This window comes from Patella vulgata, chromosome 1 (assembly GCF_932274485.2).
Source record: "Patella vulgata chromosome 1, xgPatVulg1.2, whole genome shotgun sequence".
Lineage (NCBI taxonomy): Eukaryota > Metazoa > Mollusca > Gastropoda > Patellidae > Patella > Patella vulgata.
In genome coordinates this window covers 68,336,837-68,358,038 of record NC_065879.2, presented here as the reverse complement: position 1 = coordinate 68,358,038, position 21,202 = coordinate 68,336,837, and the positions used below count along the sequence as shown (strand labels likewise).

Below are 21,202 nucleotides of genomic sequence, written 5' to 3'. Positions count from 1 at the left end.
TTGAATATTTTAGTACAAAGACGGTTACAGAGACTGTCACTTTAAGTTAGCAGAGATACAATATAAAATACAAATAAAACAACATTGAATATAAGAGTAGTATATTTTATTATAAAATTACAAAAATGCATCAAAACGTTTACAAAAAATAAAATGGAATGGTAGGTTAAAGTGACAGTCTCTGTATATAAGTCTTAAAACCCAAGTTATATTAGAGGTATTTTGGTGGGTTTCGGTTATTGTCTGCGATATCACCCAAGGTGGAAGCGAACGTTAAGCCTCAAGGAACGAGTGTGTTTCGGGTAAAGTATGATTAGTTGATACAAACAGACACGATTGTGATAAAATCTAAATCTAGATTACAATTTAGTTTGAATATTAAACTAGGCGACATTTTAATGAGATTGAATCCTGCACTACTGCCCTTATTATAAAAATGTTATACTATCAAATAAGTGTTTAAATGGTTATATAGATTTATTACTAAATGTTTAAAGGAGACGTCCCAGCTCATATAAATTCATGTCTGGTGTCTTTATATTATGTTATATTTAATAAAAGGAAAATAAACGACCAGTCTACATGTGGGGTTTTCGATAATATTTATCACTCTCCACATGGATACCCATGTTTATAAACTGTTTATAAACTTGTGGAGGTTTGTGAAATGTAATTTATAACCCTTTATCAGGACACAAAATTTACATTCGTAGGGAAATTTCTTATTTCAAAGCCCTTTTCAGACATGAGAAATGGTATATCATTTTGGCGATGCTTCTGCATCTTAAAGGCACTTATATCACGGTATAACATATAAAAAAACGGGGACATCTCCTTTAATATACGCATAACTAAATGTTTAATTTAAAAAATGATGTTGCTTAAAAAATCTTAAAATCGCTTTAAATGTTGGAGATTCAGATTACTAAACAGCTTATTTTCATAAAAGTTTTTAGATTTGGTTTTCTTACGTTCTTGGTGTTGGTTTATTTTCGTACGAAGATGATGGAAGAATCGCTGTCGCCAGGAACCATGGCCGTTACCATTGGAATCTTCTTCCGACGTTCCCCCAGATGAATTTCCATCTTCTGTAATAAAAATAAGTTTTCAAACTGAGGACATGCCCAATTCAAGAAAAATAAAATAAAAGTGTTTTAAGCAAGATTCCAAAGGGTCAGCTATCCCTGACATGAACGCGCCCTCTCTGATATACCAGAGGTATCTTTTCTTGTCTGTGATACCCCCATCCCCCTTGTTGGCAGCGGACGTTAACTCCCAGTCAGAAGCAGCAGCTGACATGAAAAATACTCCTCTCCAGCAGAGTTGTCTTCACTTGCAGTTCACACTAATGCTGGATAGCCTGACTTGCATGAGAAATGAAATGAAATGAAATGGGGTTTAACGTCCTACTGTTCTGCCCCTAACCTGGGCTAATGAAGACGGGCATACGCCATACAGTGGGCTATGAGGGAAATTTTGTCCGGGCAGCGGCGATACGGCCTACTCTTATATCGAATTCCAACTGCCAAGGGATCTTTTACGTGCATTCCAATGTATACATTGGACCTCGGTTTTTCGTCTCACCCGAAGGACTAGACAACTGTCCTTGTCAGGTCCTCTGTTCTGCACCACTGACAAGGGGAAACCACGTCGGAAAATCCAGATGAACTTTCTCGGCCAATGCAGGGATCGAACACCCGACCTCCAGGCTAGCGAGCCATCGTCTTAGCCACCTAGCCACAATGGCTCCGACTTGCATGAGAGAACCGTTGTCACATTAAGGGAAAAATTTTGAAAAAATGAAATAGGTTTAACGTCCCACTAATCTGCGTCGACTGGGCTCATGAAAACGGGGAAATCAATGACAGTCGTGTCCCCTTTGAGCCTTTACGGTATAGTTGTTGCCATGTGAGAATTCCCGTTCCGGTCCGATCATTTCTCTTACCATCTGATTCACCACCTGGCTTATCAAAACGATAACCATGATTGCTACCACGTGATATCTTCTTCCTTAAAATGTGTCTTGTCGTCAGGTAACGGTTGATGAATGGCGGCCATATTGGTTGCATATTAGAGTTGGTGATTGGTTTATTCAGAATTGATGACATCGTAGTCGTCATATCCATATTTGTTTCGCTGTTATGCAGTGTATTATGTGAGGAAGTAATAACGTCAGGTTTTGAGATATAATGAATTTCGTTCGATTTGTCGGTTGTGGATAACGGTCCACTATCGTCACCAGTGCCATGATTTTTAATATATCTTCTTGGTGGGTCTGTTACTGCAATAGAATATTTCAAATATAAGATTACACGCCAGAATGTTCACACATACCCCAAAAGTCAAAAATATGTACTCTGTTAATTTATAAAATTAAGCACACCCAGTTAAAAAATACCTTCACGAGGAAAAGAATGACTTCGACGAAAGACTTGGGGTCGTAACTTTTCACCTTACCATTTCCGATTTCAAGAATGATGCTGAATGCTGAACGATTTATGAGAAAAAACAATGAAATGCTCAATATGTTGGAGGAATAATCTTGAGAAAGGCATGGATTATCTATAAAATCGGGCCTACCTGTGGGCGAAGGTTGTTCAACGCCCGGTTTTTCATTCTGTGTAATGAAACTCATAGTAGTTCCCGACAGTTCTTGAGGTGAATCCCGAGATGCGTCAGGGGGAATACCAGGAGGGTTGTTATGGCGGTTCTTTCGAGTTACACCAGATGAGGGTGTGATGTTTCTTGTAATTACCGGAACATTTTCTTTGGTAATATAGTTTTGGGTATCAGTTTCTGGATTAGGAAGAACGGACGAATCGGGGTTTTTAGATTTAAAAGTCACACCACCAATATCATAAAGAGTTGTCACTGGATTTATTTTGGATGTCACGGTTTTAGTAGCAGGTGTTGTTAGCGGTGGCACGGAGTTTTGCGCAATTCCTAAATTTGGATTAATCAGTGTCGCAACCTGATTTGCAGATGTGGGAGTAGTTTGTAAGGTTCTGGTTGCTAAGGTTGTAGTATTGGGCATGGCAGTGGTTGTCATGGTAGTAGTGGTAGCGATAGTAGTTGTGGTTGTTCTAGCTGGTCGTGTAGGAAACGGCACATCAGAACAAGTTTCACAACATTCGGAAGTCCTCGTTGTTTCGTTGAAATCATTACAGGCCTCTTTAATACAGTTGCTTTGACGATCTCCAAACTCACAACCTAAAATGAAACAGTTTATAACTGTTGTCAGGTACTCTATTAATACCTTAAATCAATTTTCACCAAATTAAGTCAAAATGTAATTTATTCAAGCTTCTTACATTTTACAATTATGAGTTAATTGTTTGGAATCCATTGGGTGAGTTTAGAACAGAACGTCAGTGCTAACGTTAGTGTTTGTGTAAGTAAAAGAGTTAACCACAGCCTCTTAATCCTATGTCCAGGTTAGGAAAACGATTACACTTTTCAAAATATATTCAATTTTAAAATCGAAATTCATGGGACATTTTCAATAATCGAGGATGCTAGTACAATAAGGTGAACACGTGCCATTTAACACAATCTGCCAAGAATAGTATTTTTGCATAATTTTAGACCAGAACCCTAAAATTGACATACAAATGCGTTAAATATGAACAAATTGTAAAGAGAATTTGCTAAAAATGAATTTATTTGAAAAAATTAAATGATCTTATTTAAAAACAATATATGGCACTCGTCCACGTTATTGTATTCAATTAGTTTTTATCTATTTACCTTTAAGTACATTATTAGTGGATAATTATATGATTCGTGTGAGACAAACAGTTAAAACTTATGTTTTTACTTAATTATTTACCTCAAATCTCAACACTAACTCATTGTTTTGACCTCAACCCAATTTGCAACACTCTCTTCGCTCTTAATCACTGAAGTGTCACTCTAGTGTTTCCCTAATCTCAGCTCAGGAAAAAGCGGAAGCCATATGTGAATTCGTTTCCGGCAAGACTCAGTTTGCAACCTTGTTATTTTATCCACAATTATTTCCCTTTTTGGATTAACACTAGCGTTATATTACGTCATAAATATTTACTCAAACCCTACTTTTGCTCTCAGCCATTGCCTTTTTATTTACAATCAGTATGTTTTGTTTAATTTGTATACTGTACTCCGTTCGCGTCTGACATATTAACTTAGAAGCCGGATCATGTTCAATCACACTGTCTGTAATGATGAATTATACGGAAGTGTATGTGAATGTTTCTTCTGGGTTATAAACATTTGAAACATGGTCTGGGGAATCTGAATATTATATCTGTATGGTCTAATAGACTGGATAACCTGCTCTAATACGCCAGACCCGCTCCTACGTCACTCCTTTTCTGACTTGCATGAAGTCAGAATAGCGCAGTAACGTAGGAACCAGCCTGACGTCATTTAGAGCAGGTTATCCAGTCTATATGGTCTAATTGTCTAGCCAGTGTGCTTCATACTGTAAGGACTGTACGTGAAAGGAACTAAGCCCACCCGTCTTCGTTCGCGGAATTTCTCTGGGTCTATAACTGAAACAATGACAACCGGTTATCATAACACATTACATACAAATATCATGACCTATAACTCAAACAATGGCACATTAATGTACCTTGATGTTTACACTTGATAACTTTAAGAGTATTTTATGCAAATTACATGTTATGACCCATCAAAACAATAATCTGTGGTTGACATCTGTCAATGTACTATTAATTCAATTGTTCTAGTGTTAAAGTTATGTCGTAGAAGTTCAGTGGTTTGTAAAAACATAATAACTTAATGATCTAAATAATAATAATTTACTACCGTAATCTACCTTATTACCAGGGCGTAATTAGTGAACTCTCATTAAAATTCTAAATACATGAAAAACTCTTAAAATTTGTAAATGAATCAAGTCTGGGGTAAACAATACGGGCATATAAGAAAGCTAAACTTATAAAGAATCATTTGCGAGTCTCCTGTATATAATTGTAATCATTGGAACGTGTACGTTTAATTCAACGGTTGATAAATTATTTAAGAGAAATCTTATCTTTTATGCTGGAAAAAAACCCCACATTTTGGTCTAGTTTCTAGGCCGGTGATCTTAGTTACGAATGTCCATTACAAATTTCTTTATACTTGTCTAGATCCATTTCTATGCCGACTGGGCTAATGGAGACGGACCTACGACAGACAGCGCGCTATGCAGTAAATTTTCGAATTACAACTGTGAAGGTTTCTTTTCCGTGCACTGCAATGTATACAAAGGACTTCGGTTTTTCGTCCCACCCGAATGACAAGATACTATTCCTTGCCAGGCCCTCCGTCCTGCAACACTGACAAGGGGAAACCACGTCGAAAAATTTCGAGGAATGTTCTGGATAGCTAGCCAGCGTCTGACTGAATGAGCCACTGAGAAATTAGATACCACCCATTATAATTCAATAATTTCCAACAATGGTGGTGGGTTGGAGCGATGCGGAGGAATTAAAAGCAAATATTCATTCATTCATTTTACCTACCTGCTACCGTTGTATGTTTGTAGAAACAGGAATCACAACAATTTAAACGGAATCGTTCATCATAGCATTCCCATGGTGCACTAGAAACAAGATGGCGACAGGTCTGGTTATCTCGAACCACTACTGGAATGTCTCCAAACGGACAGTCATCTTTAAAAGAACAAAACAGTTGAAACATACAAATTGCAGAATCTTAATTACTGGTGTTATTAACCGTTTCTTTCTATGTTCAGTCTCTAAAGCAGCATAGGCTATTGTTCATTCACCAAGGGTATTATTGGAGGTTGACTAACTACTTTTTTTGTCGTACAATTTCGATTCTTTACCATCACAGCAAATCTTAGATATTGCATGTAGGAGATTGAGAGTGAGTGACTTGTGTTTTTGTGTTTATTGATAAAACTGAATGTCGAATCTGTATATATGTTTAAATTGAGTTTTATTAAGATAAACTTGTTATAAATACCTGCTAGTCTATTGACAGACATTTCTTCTACACACGTCCCATTAATACACCACTGCAACATATTATAATAACATATTATAAACATAATTATATGCATACTTACTATATAATATATTGCATTAATACATCACTGTAATAGATTATAAATATAATTGTATTGATCCTTACTATATAATATATTACATTAATACACCACTGTAATAGATTATAAATATAATTGTATTGATCCTTACTATATAATATATTACATTAATACACCACTGTAACAGATTATAAATATAATTGTATTGATCCTTACTATATAAAATATTACATTAATACACCACTTTAATATATTATAAATATATTTATATTGATCCTTTATGCAAAATAACTGAGGCTCCATTGATGCCTATTTTTATGCATACTAATATTAGAGATAATATTTTCTATGTGGAGTGGGGGTGATGGACGTTTTTAACACAGTAGTGACTAGTTTGTGCTTATTTCACTAGTCGGCGCAGTATTGCCACCCAATCATTTTATAATTTGAATTAGCAAATACAAGCACAAAAAACACGTATTCGTAATGGACAGATTTTACGGGTGGCAAGGGAATTATGCATAGTCGTTCGGAAGGGACGGCAAACCCGAGATCCATAAGTATACATGTAAAATAATTAAAGACAGCTGGAATTCGTTGGAGAATAGGCGAAAACGCCGCCGTTCGGACAAAATTCCTCTGTCTCTAATTACGCACGTAACCATATAACCATAATGAACATAATATGTGTCCCACAAAACGACTGAGGTACCGTGCTGACGAGACATATACAGGGTGAAATATAGAGGGGTTTGTTAATTCAAACATCGTGGTCATTTTTAATTTATTTTTCAGTCAAAACGACATAGTTTCGAGTAGAGACGTACCTTAGTTTTAGCACACGGTGTACCATCAGCTGGTAATATTTTAGAACACATACCAATATCTGTGTTATAACATAACATACCCTGGCTACAGGTACTACTAAAATCACCACGATGTTTCTCCTGCAAATAGTTTTTTTCAAATCAAGGTTAAAGAATAAAGATGATAGAACGCACGTAATAATAAGTATGGCAATCATTATGGTGTTAAACTGCAAACGATACCACAATCGGAATAATGTTAAAATGTAATGATAACACAATAAGAAAACGTTAAAATGATACCACAATCAGAATAAATAGACATGATACCACAATCAGAATAACTGGACATGATATCACAATCAGAATAAATAGACACGCTACCACAATCACAATAAATGGACATGGTACCACACTCAGAATAAATGGGCATGATGCAACAATCACAATAAATGGACATGATGCCACAACTAGAATAAATGGACATGCTACAACTATCAGAATAACTTTAAAATATACGATATCATGATAGCACAATTAACTTCAGTATGAAGCATACATACGACATTACCCAATCAGATTAGGCCGCCATTGTATCGCCATTTTAACCGACAATCTAAAAATTCGATAAATTGAGACATTTGTAGATTTCTAATCAAGTGTACGCCCCTCACAAGCAATACTGCAATGTCTGTTAAAAGGCTTTGGTTATTGTTACATTTGACTGGATGTCTAAACAACCTCAAACACATTATCGTGCTGTCGTCACAGACCCAGAACGGGATTTTCTTAAAATGAACTCAAGAGTTTAATGTAGTGACCATCCGAATAACAATACCATCTGGTTTTGATTAGATCTTACCCTACGACATACCACCATGGCTTACCTTACAGACATAAGACATATCGCCATGACAAAATACATTCCCCCATGACTTAGCATACAGACAAAAGACATAATTATCACAATGACTTACCTTACAAAGAACATATTCCCATAACTAGGCATACATAAGACATATAATTATGACTTACCCTACAGACACAAGACATATGACCATGACTTACCCTACATACATAAGACCTGTCACCCTGACTGTTTTGACATTGTATATCTGATGTATATATCTCTCCAGGTTGATTGATCAGAAACCCAGATATCTCCTTTATATCTTGTAGAGCATCACGAGTCTTTAAGCAATACGATCCGTGTCTAAAATATAAAAACAAAACACCGCACATCATATTTTGGGTGATATCAGTCTCAGTCGATCAAATAGTTATGATAGTTATTCTTGGCGCGGGGATCACGTGGCTAAGTGGGTAAGACGCTGGCTCATTAGCCTGGGGGCCGGGTGTTCGATCCCTGCATTGGCCGAGAAAGTTCATCCAGATTTTCGGGCGTGGTTCCCCCTTGTCAGTGATGCAGGACGGAGGGCCTGACAAGGACAGCTGTCTGGGACGAAAAACCGAGGTCTCGTGTGCACATTGGCGTGCATGTAAAAGATCCCTTGGCAGTTGGAATTCTATATAAGAGTAGGCCGTAGCGCCGCTGCCCGGGCAAAATTTCCCTCATAGCACACTGTATGGCGTATGACCGTCTTCATTAGCTAGTTTAGGGACAGAACAGTGGGACGTTAAACCTCATTTCATCATCTTCATATTCTTGGCGCTCTGGTGGAATCGTTATTTCTCTGGGTTATCTGTGTGATAGCTAGTGGTAGATTAGAAATGGTTCCATTACTAATGTCTTCCATCTTACTCCAGCGACAGTAATGGATCGACCTACGGAGTTCCTTTGAGCAAGCCCAAATGCTACCCGAAATTTCTCTCCTATTTAATTTAAAATGCCTGCCCAGCCAGAAATAGTATGCGCACTTTGTCTCACATGATCACACATATATGGCATCCATAGTAAAAAAGCGTATTAACACTGCCTTATAAGGGAAGCGATGTTTGGCGATATTTTACTTGGGTGGTGTCATGGCGGCTTGTACATTATAAGAAATATCACTTCGAAAAACTGTTCGGTAACTATTTTCGTGGTCCAGTCTTCACTAATTGTGGTTGAATTACTTATTTCAATACAAACTGTAATGATATGTGTTGACAATTGTGCGTTTGAACCTATTTGTACTTGCGCAAGGTCTCTCAGACTATATCAAATGTAGCGCTAAACACAGCGCGATAAATTGTAGCTAGTGTTAGACAATTGGAATGGCAAGGTTTTTAGAGCTAGGTCCTATAATTTATGTGTTTAAATGGCCCTATAAGCTAATCGTAAATACCAGGCATATAAACATCTCTAGAATTAAAATCCATCAAACAACTAAAGATCTTCGTTGACTTCACCCCCTGAATCATACGCCTTGTTGGATTGAACAAAATATTCTGTGTCAAATACGATACAAAAGCCTTAGCAACCAATCATTACTGCGTAACAAATCAAACGGTATTATCCAGAGCCAAAAATATGCTTAAAAGTAGGATTGATCGAATTTTATGGGAATACCGAAGTATAACTCATATAAGAGTCTTACAATTGAAACAAAGCGTCAAATAAAAGTCGAATATTTCGTTTCACTGAACCGGACTTGTTTTACGTGGATAACCTGTTACCTTTTCAAAGAGAAAATAAAATCTTTGAAATACTGTATACTACATTTGGAGAACCTGTAGGGATTGGCGGCTTTACTTTTACTAGGGAATTTAAACCGTGACGTCATTATATACAGCTGGAATGACAGACATGTGTTTTCATCCATATCATGACGGGCACCTAGACTGAAATATGAAAACAAAACATATGGTCAATTTAAACGCCAGAGAACAAATCCATGGTTTGAACCCTTTTGGGGCTTAAAATATATTTCTTCTGGATTCAGAAAGAAAAAACAGTATAAATGTTTCTAAGGTCTAGCCGATGTTTCGAAATCTCCCCCCCCCCCTCCCGCCCCTCTCCTACATTCTGCAGGGCTAACATAGTACCATATAGTACCATACCAAATCCTTTAAATTAGTCCGAGGAATAAAATTCAATGTGTAAAGCAGTGGCATATGGAGGGGGTGGGGTGGGGGTTTTGTCCACCCTCCTTCAGGCGACCATACGAACCATGTTTATTTCATAGATTGTGATGGATACAGCTCAATTGGTCATATTTGTATTTTGACACCACACGCGATTTCTATAATTAAAATGAATGTTAAAATTATTACCTGTGCCCTAGCTCGTGAGCAGCAATAGAAATAACTCTAAACTCAAAATATTCTTCAACAATCGAGAAAAAATATTCACTGTTACATATAGACCTCAAATACGCCAACCCTAGAGAGAAGAAACCTAGTACAGTAAATTAATGTCTTTATTGTCATCATTGGGGTCTAATTAAATATATACTCTTAAAAAAGTAGGGGATATTCAGAAACAATACAAAACTGCGGAAATGTTTTTATTAGAGGTAACCAGTGTATGTTAATAACAGGCCAATTGCCTACACATGAACATAAACAGTTCATATGGGCGGCTTATCTGACGGCCCCATTTCACTCGCAAAGAGATACACCGTCAAAAGTGAAAATGGACGTTTTTGACTTTTGTCTTAATAATGAGTAATTGCTCCACCAATCCTCAGACATTCAGCAATTCGTCGTGGCATGCTCCTAGTCAACCGTCCAATCACGATTTCGGGCAATCTGAGCCACCCCTGTTGCAGTGCCACGACCGATTCTTGGCGCTATTGCGTGTCGTACATGCAGCTCAGTGGTTCTGTTGGGGCGATAAGTTCTTCATCTGTGAACATACTCTCAAAGCATGTCAAGTGTTCATGACTATTTATCATATCACAACCTGCATAGGTATTTGCATTTCAATATCCCCTACTTTTTTTGAAGAGTATATGTAACATGATGCTACATTAAATTTAGTTTTGTGAATGTATAATTCGTTTCTAAGCGATGTATTCACTGCTTCATTACATTTTGCAGGGTTTTGGTGAACAAAAAAAAAAAAATAAAAATAAAAAATAAAAACCAAAAAAAACTTCAATCTAATTGAAATTAGATTACAATTTCGTTTCGTATTTTTTTTATACACTTGTTGTATAGCATAAATTTCAAAATGGCTACTTTTAGACACAGTTGAAAGATTTGATAACATAACATGCTTTGTGAACTCATTGTGCCGCCCAGCAGTCCGTGGTATTATTCATATTTTAACATTAAAATGACAATCAATAAAACTAAATATTTAAAGATGCATTAAGAGCTAAATGTTATTATAAATCTTACTTAGACATTTATTTACATGTCAAGCTCATAAATTACTCTTTAGACCATCAGGTGGTCGCGATTTTGAATTAATAGCCATATAATAGTGAGAGTTGACAATGAAGACTATATTGTGAAAACTTCAAAGACTGAAAACCTCGAACAGAATAAGGTAAATTTTCAATATAGTCATTATTCATTATCTACTTTTAAACTATTATAGGCAGTCCTTTCTCTAAATCTTACATAATACATCTTTAACAAACTAACCCAAGAATTTTTTAAAACTGCTGATAAAATTAAAGTATTAAATACCTGCGTTTGATGTTGACCCGCCATACGTTAAATTAAACCTGTAATCGAAATAGAAGCTTGAAAGAAAACCGTCGGAACTCTCGTTGTTTCGCCTGAGCTGCTTTTCTTAAGTTGCAATCGATTTTAAAGAACTATAGCTCCCCCCATTTCCTTATTTTTTTTACATAAGCTAGCTGTATAATATTTATAATCAATTTTAAAATTTATTTCCGAGTTTAAACAGTTTAGTATTGCTCAAGAAAAATGTTGTTTCATACTAAGGTACCCAAACATTAGGCAAGGGAACTTTTTCCTTGTGTTACATAAGGATGAAGATAAAGACTGATATATATTAATCATACACACAAATGACCATTACCACATTGATCAGCAGTAGATATTTGCTAGGCCGCTACAATCCCTAAGAGGGATTTCATCGGTGCGGCTTAATGAGCTCGCAATATTAACGTTTTACCTTCTGCAAATTAAATTCTAGAACATTTTTTTTTTTGAAGTAGTAAAAAAATAAAAAAAGGAGTTTGAAGTATATCTGGGTAAAAATATTTCCTATTTAGTGTAAATGAGTATATAACATGCTTAAAAGGCGCCATTCTGCCCGGACCAGTACACGTTGCATAAACATTGCACGAGCTATCGAGCCAATGATTGACGCCGCGTGATGTGACGTCAATCCTAGAAGGAATTTGAACTTCTATAAAGGTCAAGTCATCTTATGCAGAGGTAGAAGTTGTAGCGATCCCTAAGACGGAAAAAGTTCTTAAGCAAACGGTGTCTTACCGGCCGGCAAGTCTCACTTCGACGCTTTGAACGATAGGTTAATACACTACGTAGAGAATAACCAGCTGCTAGACAAGAACCAGAGCGGTTTACGTCGGGGTCGCTCCAATTTCGATCAAATTGCCAGACTTTAGCATGACATGACAACAACCGCAACGAGAGGCGAGTCTTACTCGTATGTTGTCTTAGTTGATCTGTCAAAAGCTTTCGACCTTGTCTGGACAGAAAGACTGTAAAACAAACTGTCCTTGGTGGGCGTACATGGTAACGTGTGTAACTGGATAAAGAGTTTTGTCTCGGACAAATAAGGGTTACAATTGGCAAATACCTCAGCAAAGAGACCGGATTGGAAAACGAAACTTCTCAGGGATCAGCTATAAGCGCCACTCTGTTCCATATCATGGTGAACGTAATAAAAGAATATCTTGGCAAAGATATTTCTCTTGCTACGTTTGCGGACGATAGTACCCTTTATTCGCAGGTTTAGAAATCTATGCATGGAGCCCTGAATGGGATTCACCACTATGGCAAATGATTCGGGCTTCCAGATCTCGGCTCCAAAACCTGTGGGCATGTTAGTGTGCTAAGACCCCGAGGTTACCCGGAAGTCTCTGCAGCTCAATGGTCAGAATATAGAATTCAAAGACGAAACCAAGTTCCTTGTTGTAAACTTTGATAGAAAAGTTACATGTAGTAACACACACTCAACGCATATTGAACTACGGGTCATGAATGGGGAGCGAACCGGGTTGCCCTCATGATGATTTACCGTTCTCTAATACACCCTGTACTGGATTATGGCTGCATGGCTTTCTTAAATGCAAGACCCATTACACTTCGAAAATTAGACACCATACAAAGCAATTTGTATTGATACAGGGTGCGGGATGTGGGTCAAGCGTGAGGCGTTGCTACAAGAAGTAAGTGAACCCCCTCTGTCACTACGAAGGAAACCACTTACTCTGGGGCATTGTGTCAAACGTAGCCGATTGAGGGAAAGCTGCCTTTCGCGAAATCTCGAGGTTTACCAGAGTCGGGGACAACAATAAGAAGGCCAAAGGCAATCATACCATGTTGTCCTATCGATTCTCTACGTAGTCTGGAATCAATAAGGAACCAGAGATCGGTGCCCGTCCCAAACTATTGACCCAAATTTACCTAGCCTACGAAGACTCCCTGGCAAAGGGCAACAGAGTAGTATTGACATGGGCCCCATCGCACGTAAATCTAGGGGGAACGGTGAGGCGGACAGGCTCGCCCCGAAAGTGTCAAAACTGGAGGAACCCAGCGGGAAAATCGGTCGGGTAATCACAAAGCTGAAGGTGAAAGAAACGCTCAGACATCGTACCTTTAAATCTATAAGGTGTAGTTGCAGCACGGATGTAACCCCAGCACATATTCTAGTAGACTGTGATCGCCTCACAGCCGAAAGGAGACCCCAGCCATTAACACGGCTCTCAGTGTTCCTAGATATTACGATGTGATCCCGGAGGAACAAGAAGAGTGTTCTACTCCGTGAAGACTTGAGGTTTACCCCAAGACCCAACGGACGGGATCCATAAGTGATCATCCAGAGGACTCCTGTTAGTCGGACGTCCCTAGGTTAAGGGATGTCGGGTCTCCTGTGGGGTCGTTTTTGTCTTTTCGTAAGGCTAATGGCACGACAACGCCTAGTCCGGTGAATGTTTGCTTACATCCGCTGGTTCTAGGTCGGAAAGGCGCCGGGCCCTCGGGCTCGACTGACAGTCTGACCTAAATACCTACCTTATATAACATCGTAGCATTAATGATAAAGCGGGTCAGATTGAGCACGCTCGCTACTTCCAATACCCGGAGCTTTCTCCTGTGGATGAATTTCACCTTGGACGAATCCCTGCAAAGACATTGTGTCTTTACCCAAAAGCTGGAATAAGCCTATTTTGTGGCCTCTTCTGGCAAGTTTCTTAGGAAAAACTTGTATGCGATATCACCCTAGGTGGAAGTGGCCGTAAAACCCAAAGACCGAAAGAACGTACAGAGGTATTGCGATAACAATACCTCTGTGAAACAGATTGAATCATTACCATACTATGATTTTGTAACGGAATCAATATTGTGGTATTTGTCAATGGTGAAAAAACCCCATTAATTTTGGATGTCAGTGTTCGTGATCAACAAATAGGCTTCATAACATAAATAACAAAGTTGAATAAAAAAAAAAACAAAACATGCATAGCCCTACCCAGTAAATAACATAACATGATCACTAGGAGGAAGTGACGTCATGTTACTTAGCACCCACTGTCTAAATGTCTCGAGAGCATCAGATGATTCCACCAAATCTCCAGGAAGTAAACTGCTTGGCGATAAATACGAGTCATTGTCGTCCTTCAAAACAACATTCCAAAACAAAACATAAAACAGTCTATAATGCCTTGTGGGATTAGTGACTAATCATAACTCGTCATGGTCGTCCTTCAAAAAAAACCCATCCCAAACAAAATATGAAACAGTTTGATGCCTTGTGCGGTTAGAGACTAATGATAACTCGATATACTAGGGGTGTGACGGCGGGGTGGGGGTGGTCGAATAGGAGTGTAAGGTGAGCGCTTTAAATCATAGGGTTCGTGATCGATTCAAGTTTCATGTGCGCTTTAGATCATAAGCCCCCCCCCCCACACACACACACACACCCAAACTTAGTTGTGTGGACAAGAAATTACTGAAATAAAAAAAGACCATGTTGGTTAAGAAATGTACCAGTTTGTGCTGAGTTCATATCCGCTCTCTCTGGTCTGATTTTGTTGGTCTGGTATTTAAAATTGTTTAATGGTTTTGATCGGTTTGAATCTGGCAAACCAACGAAAACAACATGGAGGAAATTGATATTTTTTTGTTCAAAACTTACATCAAATATCAGAATACCAGCGAAAGTCACGTCTATCTGTAAATCTGGTTCTTGTATAGAAGCATAGCGTACATCAATCTGATTATAATAAATATATAAATAAAAACAAATATACGATTACTGCAATCACTGAACAAGGCCATTTAAACATAAACGTGAGCAAATCTCTTTAGAAGAGTTTGGTCCAGTATGTCTCCAAAGTCAAATACAAATTTCACGCGGAATTAAATGTTTTTATTTTTCAATTTCCTGTGAAATTGACTAATACATTAGTCGTACACATTAAAAAAAACGTTGACGTTTTTGTACCCAAATTCCTCCTCTCAAACTGCAATATTACTGATCTAAGTAAGTCAATCTAGGCTAGCACAGATAAGTTTACCTATTGTTTATCTCTGGGAAAACTCGTCGGCCATTTCGAATGTCACGTGATGTATCCTTCCGTCGATCACTTCACAAAGATCCAAGATGGCGGCTCAAACTCGCGTTTCAGTGTTAGATCTATTTGATAAGGCCAACTTCTTCAAGTTTGGTCAAAGGTCACGAAATGTAAACAGGGCTAGCGCTAATCCCAACTAAGTTGGCCTTAAGAAATAGATCTAGCCTTTCTTCAGAAATTTCGCGTATTTAACCGAATCACTCTCATTGCGCGCTAAAAGAAATAGTTCAGGAGCCAGTGGGGCGGAGCTTAGGAACCAATTTAAGACTGATCAATGGCCGGCGAGTTTTCCAAGAGATAAAGGACGGGTAAACTGATCTATGGGAGCCGAGATTTCAGTTTTCGATAAACAGGAAGAGGAAAGAGAACGTGAGTGGCGACTAAACCCCGTATGGTGCTATAACACCCACCACGGAGTAAAATTGAGCCCGTCGTAAGCTCCATTACTTCATCCCTTACGTCATATCATTCCCATTTCAGTTAAACTTGAGTAGCTATTAAAAGAAGACACATACCCCATTGAGAACAAACGCATAGTATTGTTTAATAGTCTCGATTGTCTTGTCCCTTCTCTTGACAGGATTGGATTCTTTTATACCATTATACCATCTAGATAGAGTTATAAAAACAATATTAAAGTAATATACACCAAGAACAATATTAAAGTAATATACATTTTTTTTGTGAGGATACTGACGTTAAAATCAAGATGTCAATCTCCAGAGTTAATTTATATATGGTTACAGACCAAATAACATAGAATTCAAAAGTCCATCACGGATAACATGAAGTAGGTTTCAATTTACAAATAAATCAAATTATGAAACATAATACTATACAAAACCACCTAAGTCACACGTCAAATTCTTTATATCCTTGTTTTGACCTTCAAACGAGGTTGTCTGTGAACGTAGAGCCGTAAATGCATAATTAGTGACGAGGTCAGCAATTGACGTTTGGTAAATAGCATGACCATCAGCAACTTACGTTTGGTAGATAGCATAACCATCAGCAACTTACGTTTGATAATTAATAGCAAGACCTATAACAATCAGCAACTTTGATAGCATGATAGCATGATAGCATAGTTTGATAGCATGACCATCAGCAACTTACGTTTGGTAGATAGCATAACCATCAGCAAGTTACGTTTGATAATTAATAGCAAGACCTATAACAATCAGCAACTTACGTTTGATTAATAGCATGGTCATCAGTAACTTACGTTTGGTAGATAGCCTGATATATAACCATGATTAACTTAAGTTTGGTTGATAGCATGATATATAACCATCAATAACTTTCGTTTGTCAGATAGCATGATATATAACCATCATTAACTTACGTTTGAAAAACAGCAAGATATATAGCCATCATTAACTTACGTTTGGTAGATAGCATGATCTATGACCATCAATAACTCGACAGTATATATATTATCTACAACCAATTGACGTTTATAACGGTTTATAGTATTCTCCAGTGGGACATCGTATTCACCTGAAAAGATAGATAGCAAACGTAATACAATTTAGATGAAAGTTTAAATGCGGTTACTTGTGCATCTAGATCTGTATTTCATTAAGTGGGTAATAAAAGCTTATCATACAGATTATAAAATGATTAGTTGATCCACGTTTCAATTTCAATTTAAGTTGACAACGTTACACGGATATAACGTCAAAATTAGGCCCCAAAGAAACATTACAGACAAACTTTACTGTATGTAGATTGTATCCATTTTCATCTAATGAGATGCTACATGCATAAGCTTAATTTTACTCACACCTGCCATGGACGTTACAGTAAAACTTACCAAATTTAATTATATCATCTTTCAAATTAAGATGCTCATTCAGGATACTAATGGTATGATTAAAGGTCATAGAAAAGCTTGGTTGAGTTTCTTTATTTGGTTCGATTGGTTCTATACTGTACTGGTTATCTTCAAGGTAATATGTTCCCATCTACAAAAAAGGGACATAATCAACAAAGGGAGACAATAATACAATTTCTAAAATTTGGTTTTATTCTTTGTTTAATACTATAGGCCTATTGGTGGTCCTCTAGATACTAATATATTCATATCTATAAAGGACAGTTAATCTATGAACAGGCGAGATAATTATCACCTGTTTCTATAGCCCCGTTCATTAAGGCTGCTGTCTAATTTCCAAAAACAGATTGAGTCAGCGGTTGGACTGTTGTGACTACTTCCGTGGTCAAAGGAGGAGGTAATCTGTTATGGCGAGATTCGTTCTACTTTTTTGAAAAATGCATTGGTTAGTTGAATAGGAAAAAGAAGAAAGGGGTCATTTTTAGTCACAAGTTGTGTCCTTAATTGTGTCGTTCAACCTACATTCAATTAAATTCCAAGTTCTTGTTAATGTTGTTTTACGTGCTCTTCAATGTGTACAATCAATGTTCTCGATTGTCCGTCCCATCTGACTGACTAGACAACAGTTTTCCTATCAAGCCAACAGACGCCACCGATGACAAGAAATTCGTCTTCCAAACTTTGTATTTTGACTATTGGTTAGGATCGACTTTATTTATGTTTATCAAACTGTTTTAGATGGTACAGTTATTTATCATTATTGCTTTAAACACCCCTTCTAATCTTTCAGTTGAATACAACATCTTGTAATTATTTGGGTGGGGGTGGGGTCGATGAAACTGGACATAACCGGACATTGTCTACTGTGAGAGTCCGATATAACTCGAGGGAAGGAGTTGGAGTGTACGCTCACACTATAGATCAAAAGATCGGTCATTGATTTCGTTGGCGTGGTTTCGATTCCAAGATTGATATAGATGTGACAAGGATTATGATCGCCTGCCCAACCACGTGGGTTTCCTCTGGGATTTTTACGTTTTCCTTCCACTACTATAGACCCCTACTTATGACCTAGTTTGTGTTGAGTGGCCGTTAAACCCCTAAGCGGACGCTTTCTTTCTGTTTTATTTGGAGGCTATAATCATTTCATACGTCATCAATATTCAAGATAGCAGAAGAATACTAAGATTATTTTTTGGTATTCTTGTGTGTCTCGGTGGCCTAGACGTTTTACGCATGGATGGTGAAATGATTATCCGATGAAAGTTTACGGAATTAAAATTGATCGGGACCTTAAGTGAGCAATGGGGCAGTACGAACTATCGTAAAGATCGGAGGTTGAAAATAGCCATAGCTTACCAGTTCATACATATCTGTCATCTGTTCCTGTCTTCTGACCATAATAGACGCTCCCTTGGTTACATCCTGGTAAAAAGCTACATCTTTTGTCTTGAATGAAGAAAATACAACGAATGAATAACAACATGTTAAAGTTACGAGTATTATATGTACACGAGTAAACCCGTACAATGCGGGTACTATCGGAAATGCAGATTCCAGTTCAAATAGATTAAAGATACATTATGGGAGATATTTATAGAGAGTTGGTCATTTTTGCTATAACAGTTCAAAAGTAGATGATGAAAGAAGAATATATTGAAAAATTCAGTCAAATTACTTTATTCTGAACATAGTTATCATCGTTGTAATATTTGCCTAGAAATGGTAGCGAAATGTGTCTTCACCGTCGCCGAACGTTTGATTGACAGGCGTTAACTCCACCTACATATCTCGATTATCAAGTAAAGTTTTCAATGGCATACGGAAACGCTTTACAGCGGCCTCGCTAAGTACACTCTATCATTTAGCCTCGATCTAACTGACGTATTTTCATCAGGTTACCCCTTATCTGATTTAATCAATTAGTGAAATCCTATTTAAATCCGAGCTGTAGCCGAGCCATCCGTGGGTCTACAGAGTTGATTTTGGTCTTGTTGTTTAAATAAAGATCTAATTTATAATTTCTATAACATCTAAATCCTAAATTAAGACTTGCAATAATCAGATTTAGCTCTTGCATAATGCATGTTTAATGTATATGTGTATATGTATATAAACGTGGTGTATATGATGTACTTATAAGTAACAGAGCCAAATAAAGGAACTTTTAAGTGCGATTTATAAACAATGTTATTGTAAATATGTATGTATTGGATATTAACCTATCCGAGGTTGATCTCATAGAGAGCACACGGGAGAAGGGTTATATCCGACATATACAACGTCATAGTTTTAATCATCCTTAAACTAAATGGATTCTGCTATTTGAAGTCAACAATGATTGGATAATGACTCGATAATTTCCGCATATTACCGAACTTAATCACGTGAATATACGTGCAGGTTTCTTTCAAAATAAATGGACTCGCGTGATTAAACGTGCGGGTTTCTTTCACAATACCTTCTCGCCATTTTGGAGTCTCGATAGGTTCATTTGAATTAAACGCAAAAATGAAATGGATAGTAACACATTACCAGACGAAGAATTAATCCCTTTTAGCCAACAGATTGAAGGCGAAATAGATGTGAATTTCAATTCCGACGAGGATCTACTAGTTGCTAGTCAAAAAGCTGAAGAAACTTTTGATCAGACGAGGGCAATGTGTTCCAATTTTTCTGACTGAACCTGAAAGGTTTTCAATATGTTAAGAGTAGGATTTAACGGACTGTCTCAATTGGGCTGTCCACCAAAATACTAAACGAAGGGACTGTTGGGCCATAAATACTTTCAAGTCTTGGAGTGTGTATGGAAATAAATCTACATGTGGACGAAGAGAAAATTCTGAAAGATATTTTAGACATGGATAATTGAATTGTTGAGGGTAAGTTTCCTTCAGATATTTTTATAAGCCTATAGTTCTTTTGTACATATCGTATTATCGTGGGCAGGTTGAATTTTGCTTGATATTTTTAATAAACTTGTGTAACATATAATTACTGTGTGGATATCTTTCAGGTGTCAAGTGTATACACAAGAACAAAAGTGATTTGTTACATGAAAGAGGGTCGATTTCCAGCAATGCAACTGATGCAAATAAATACGAAATTAAGAGTCCGATCTAAATATACCGATAAGTACATCTGTTTCGGTGCTGAATGCAACTAACTGCACCATAAACGTTTGTAACTGTTAAGAGAATAAAAAAAGTAATTTCTGTGTTCTTTATAATATTTCATCAACGTCATCAGAGGTTGATATGAAGAGGTTAATATGAACCGAATATATCAACCTATAATGACGTCATGACAGATTGATATAATATATAACTTGTATTCACATCAAAGTAAAAACTACCACCAGTTGTACATGTATATAAAGTTTTAGAACCCCCCTTTAACAAACAAACAAACAAACCTTATGATTGGTTGAACCTAGAGGGACTGCTTCACCCTGTCTGTGTAGGAATACAGGAGTATTGATACCAACATTAGTATTCTTCTCCAGGTTAAGCAAAACCTGATCACCACCGTACTGAAACTCAAATGAAAGAGTTCCAGGTAGAGCTGGTGATCGCTTGGTTCTATCAGTGGCCGTATCTGATGTAGATACTAGTTCTACGGTCACCTCGCCTGAAATAATATTAAATGTTAAAATCATCCACATTTTATATCATAACTATCGAAATGTGTGTGAACATTCCCGGACAGTCGATTCTGAATTCTATCTGCCAAGGACTATTTTACGTGCATGTCAACATGAACACGGGACCTTGGTCTTTAGTCACACCCTGTACGAATAGACGCTGTCCTTGCA

General features: G+C 37.3%; 1 protein-coding gene and 1 long non-coding RNA gene across 2 annotated transcripts; both read right to left on the bottom strand.

The window, feature by feature from the left end:
* Positions 1–599: 599 nt before the first annotated feature.
* LOC126808770 (uncharacterized) lies at positions 600–17,022 on the bottom strand. The gene is made up of 14 exons (XM_050533719.2): positions 16,937–17,022; positions 16,067–16,160; positions 15,113–15,190; positions 14,447–14,592; positions 11,449–11,486; positions 10,084–10,192; positions 9,487–9,651; positions 7,936–8,080; positions 6,889–7,008; positions 5,980–6,031; positions 5,514–5,663; positions 2,581–3,210; positions 1,946–2,281; positions 600–1,088 (listed from the first exon to the last, which is right to left on the bottom strand). The coding sequence occupies exons 1-14, from the start codon at positions 16,963–16,965 to the stop codon at positions 892–894; spliced, it is 2,289 nt and encodes a 762-aa protein (XP_050389676.2). The 5' UTR covers positions 16,966–17,022; the 3' UTR covers positions 600–891.
* Positions 17,023–17,379: 357 nt separating this feature from the next.
* Positions 17,380–21,202, bottom strand: LOC130013541 (uncharacterized). The gene is made up of 3 exons (XR_008788727.1): positions 20,804–21,202; positions 18,748–18,837; positions 17,380–17,518 (listed from the first exon to the last, which is right to left on the bottom strand). It is a non-coding gene; the product is annotated as an uncharacterized LOC130013541 (long non-coding RNA).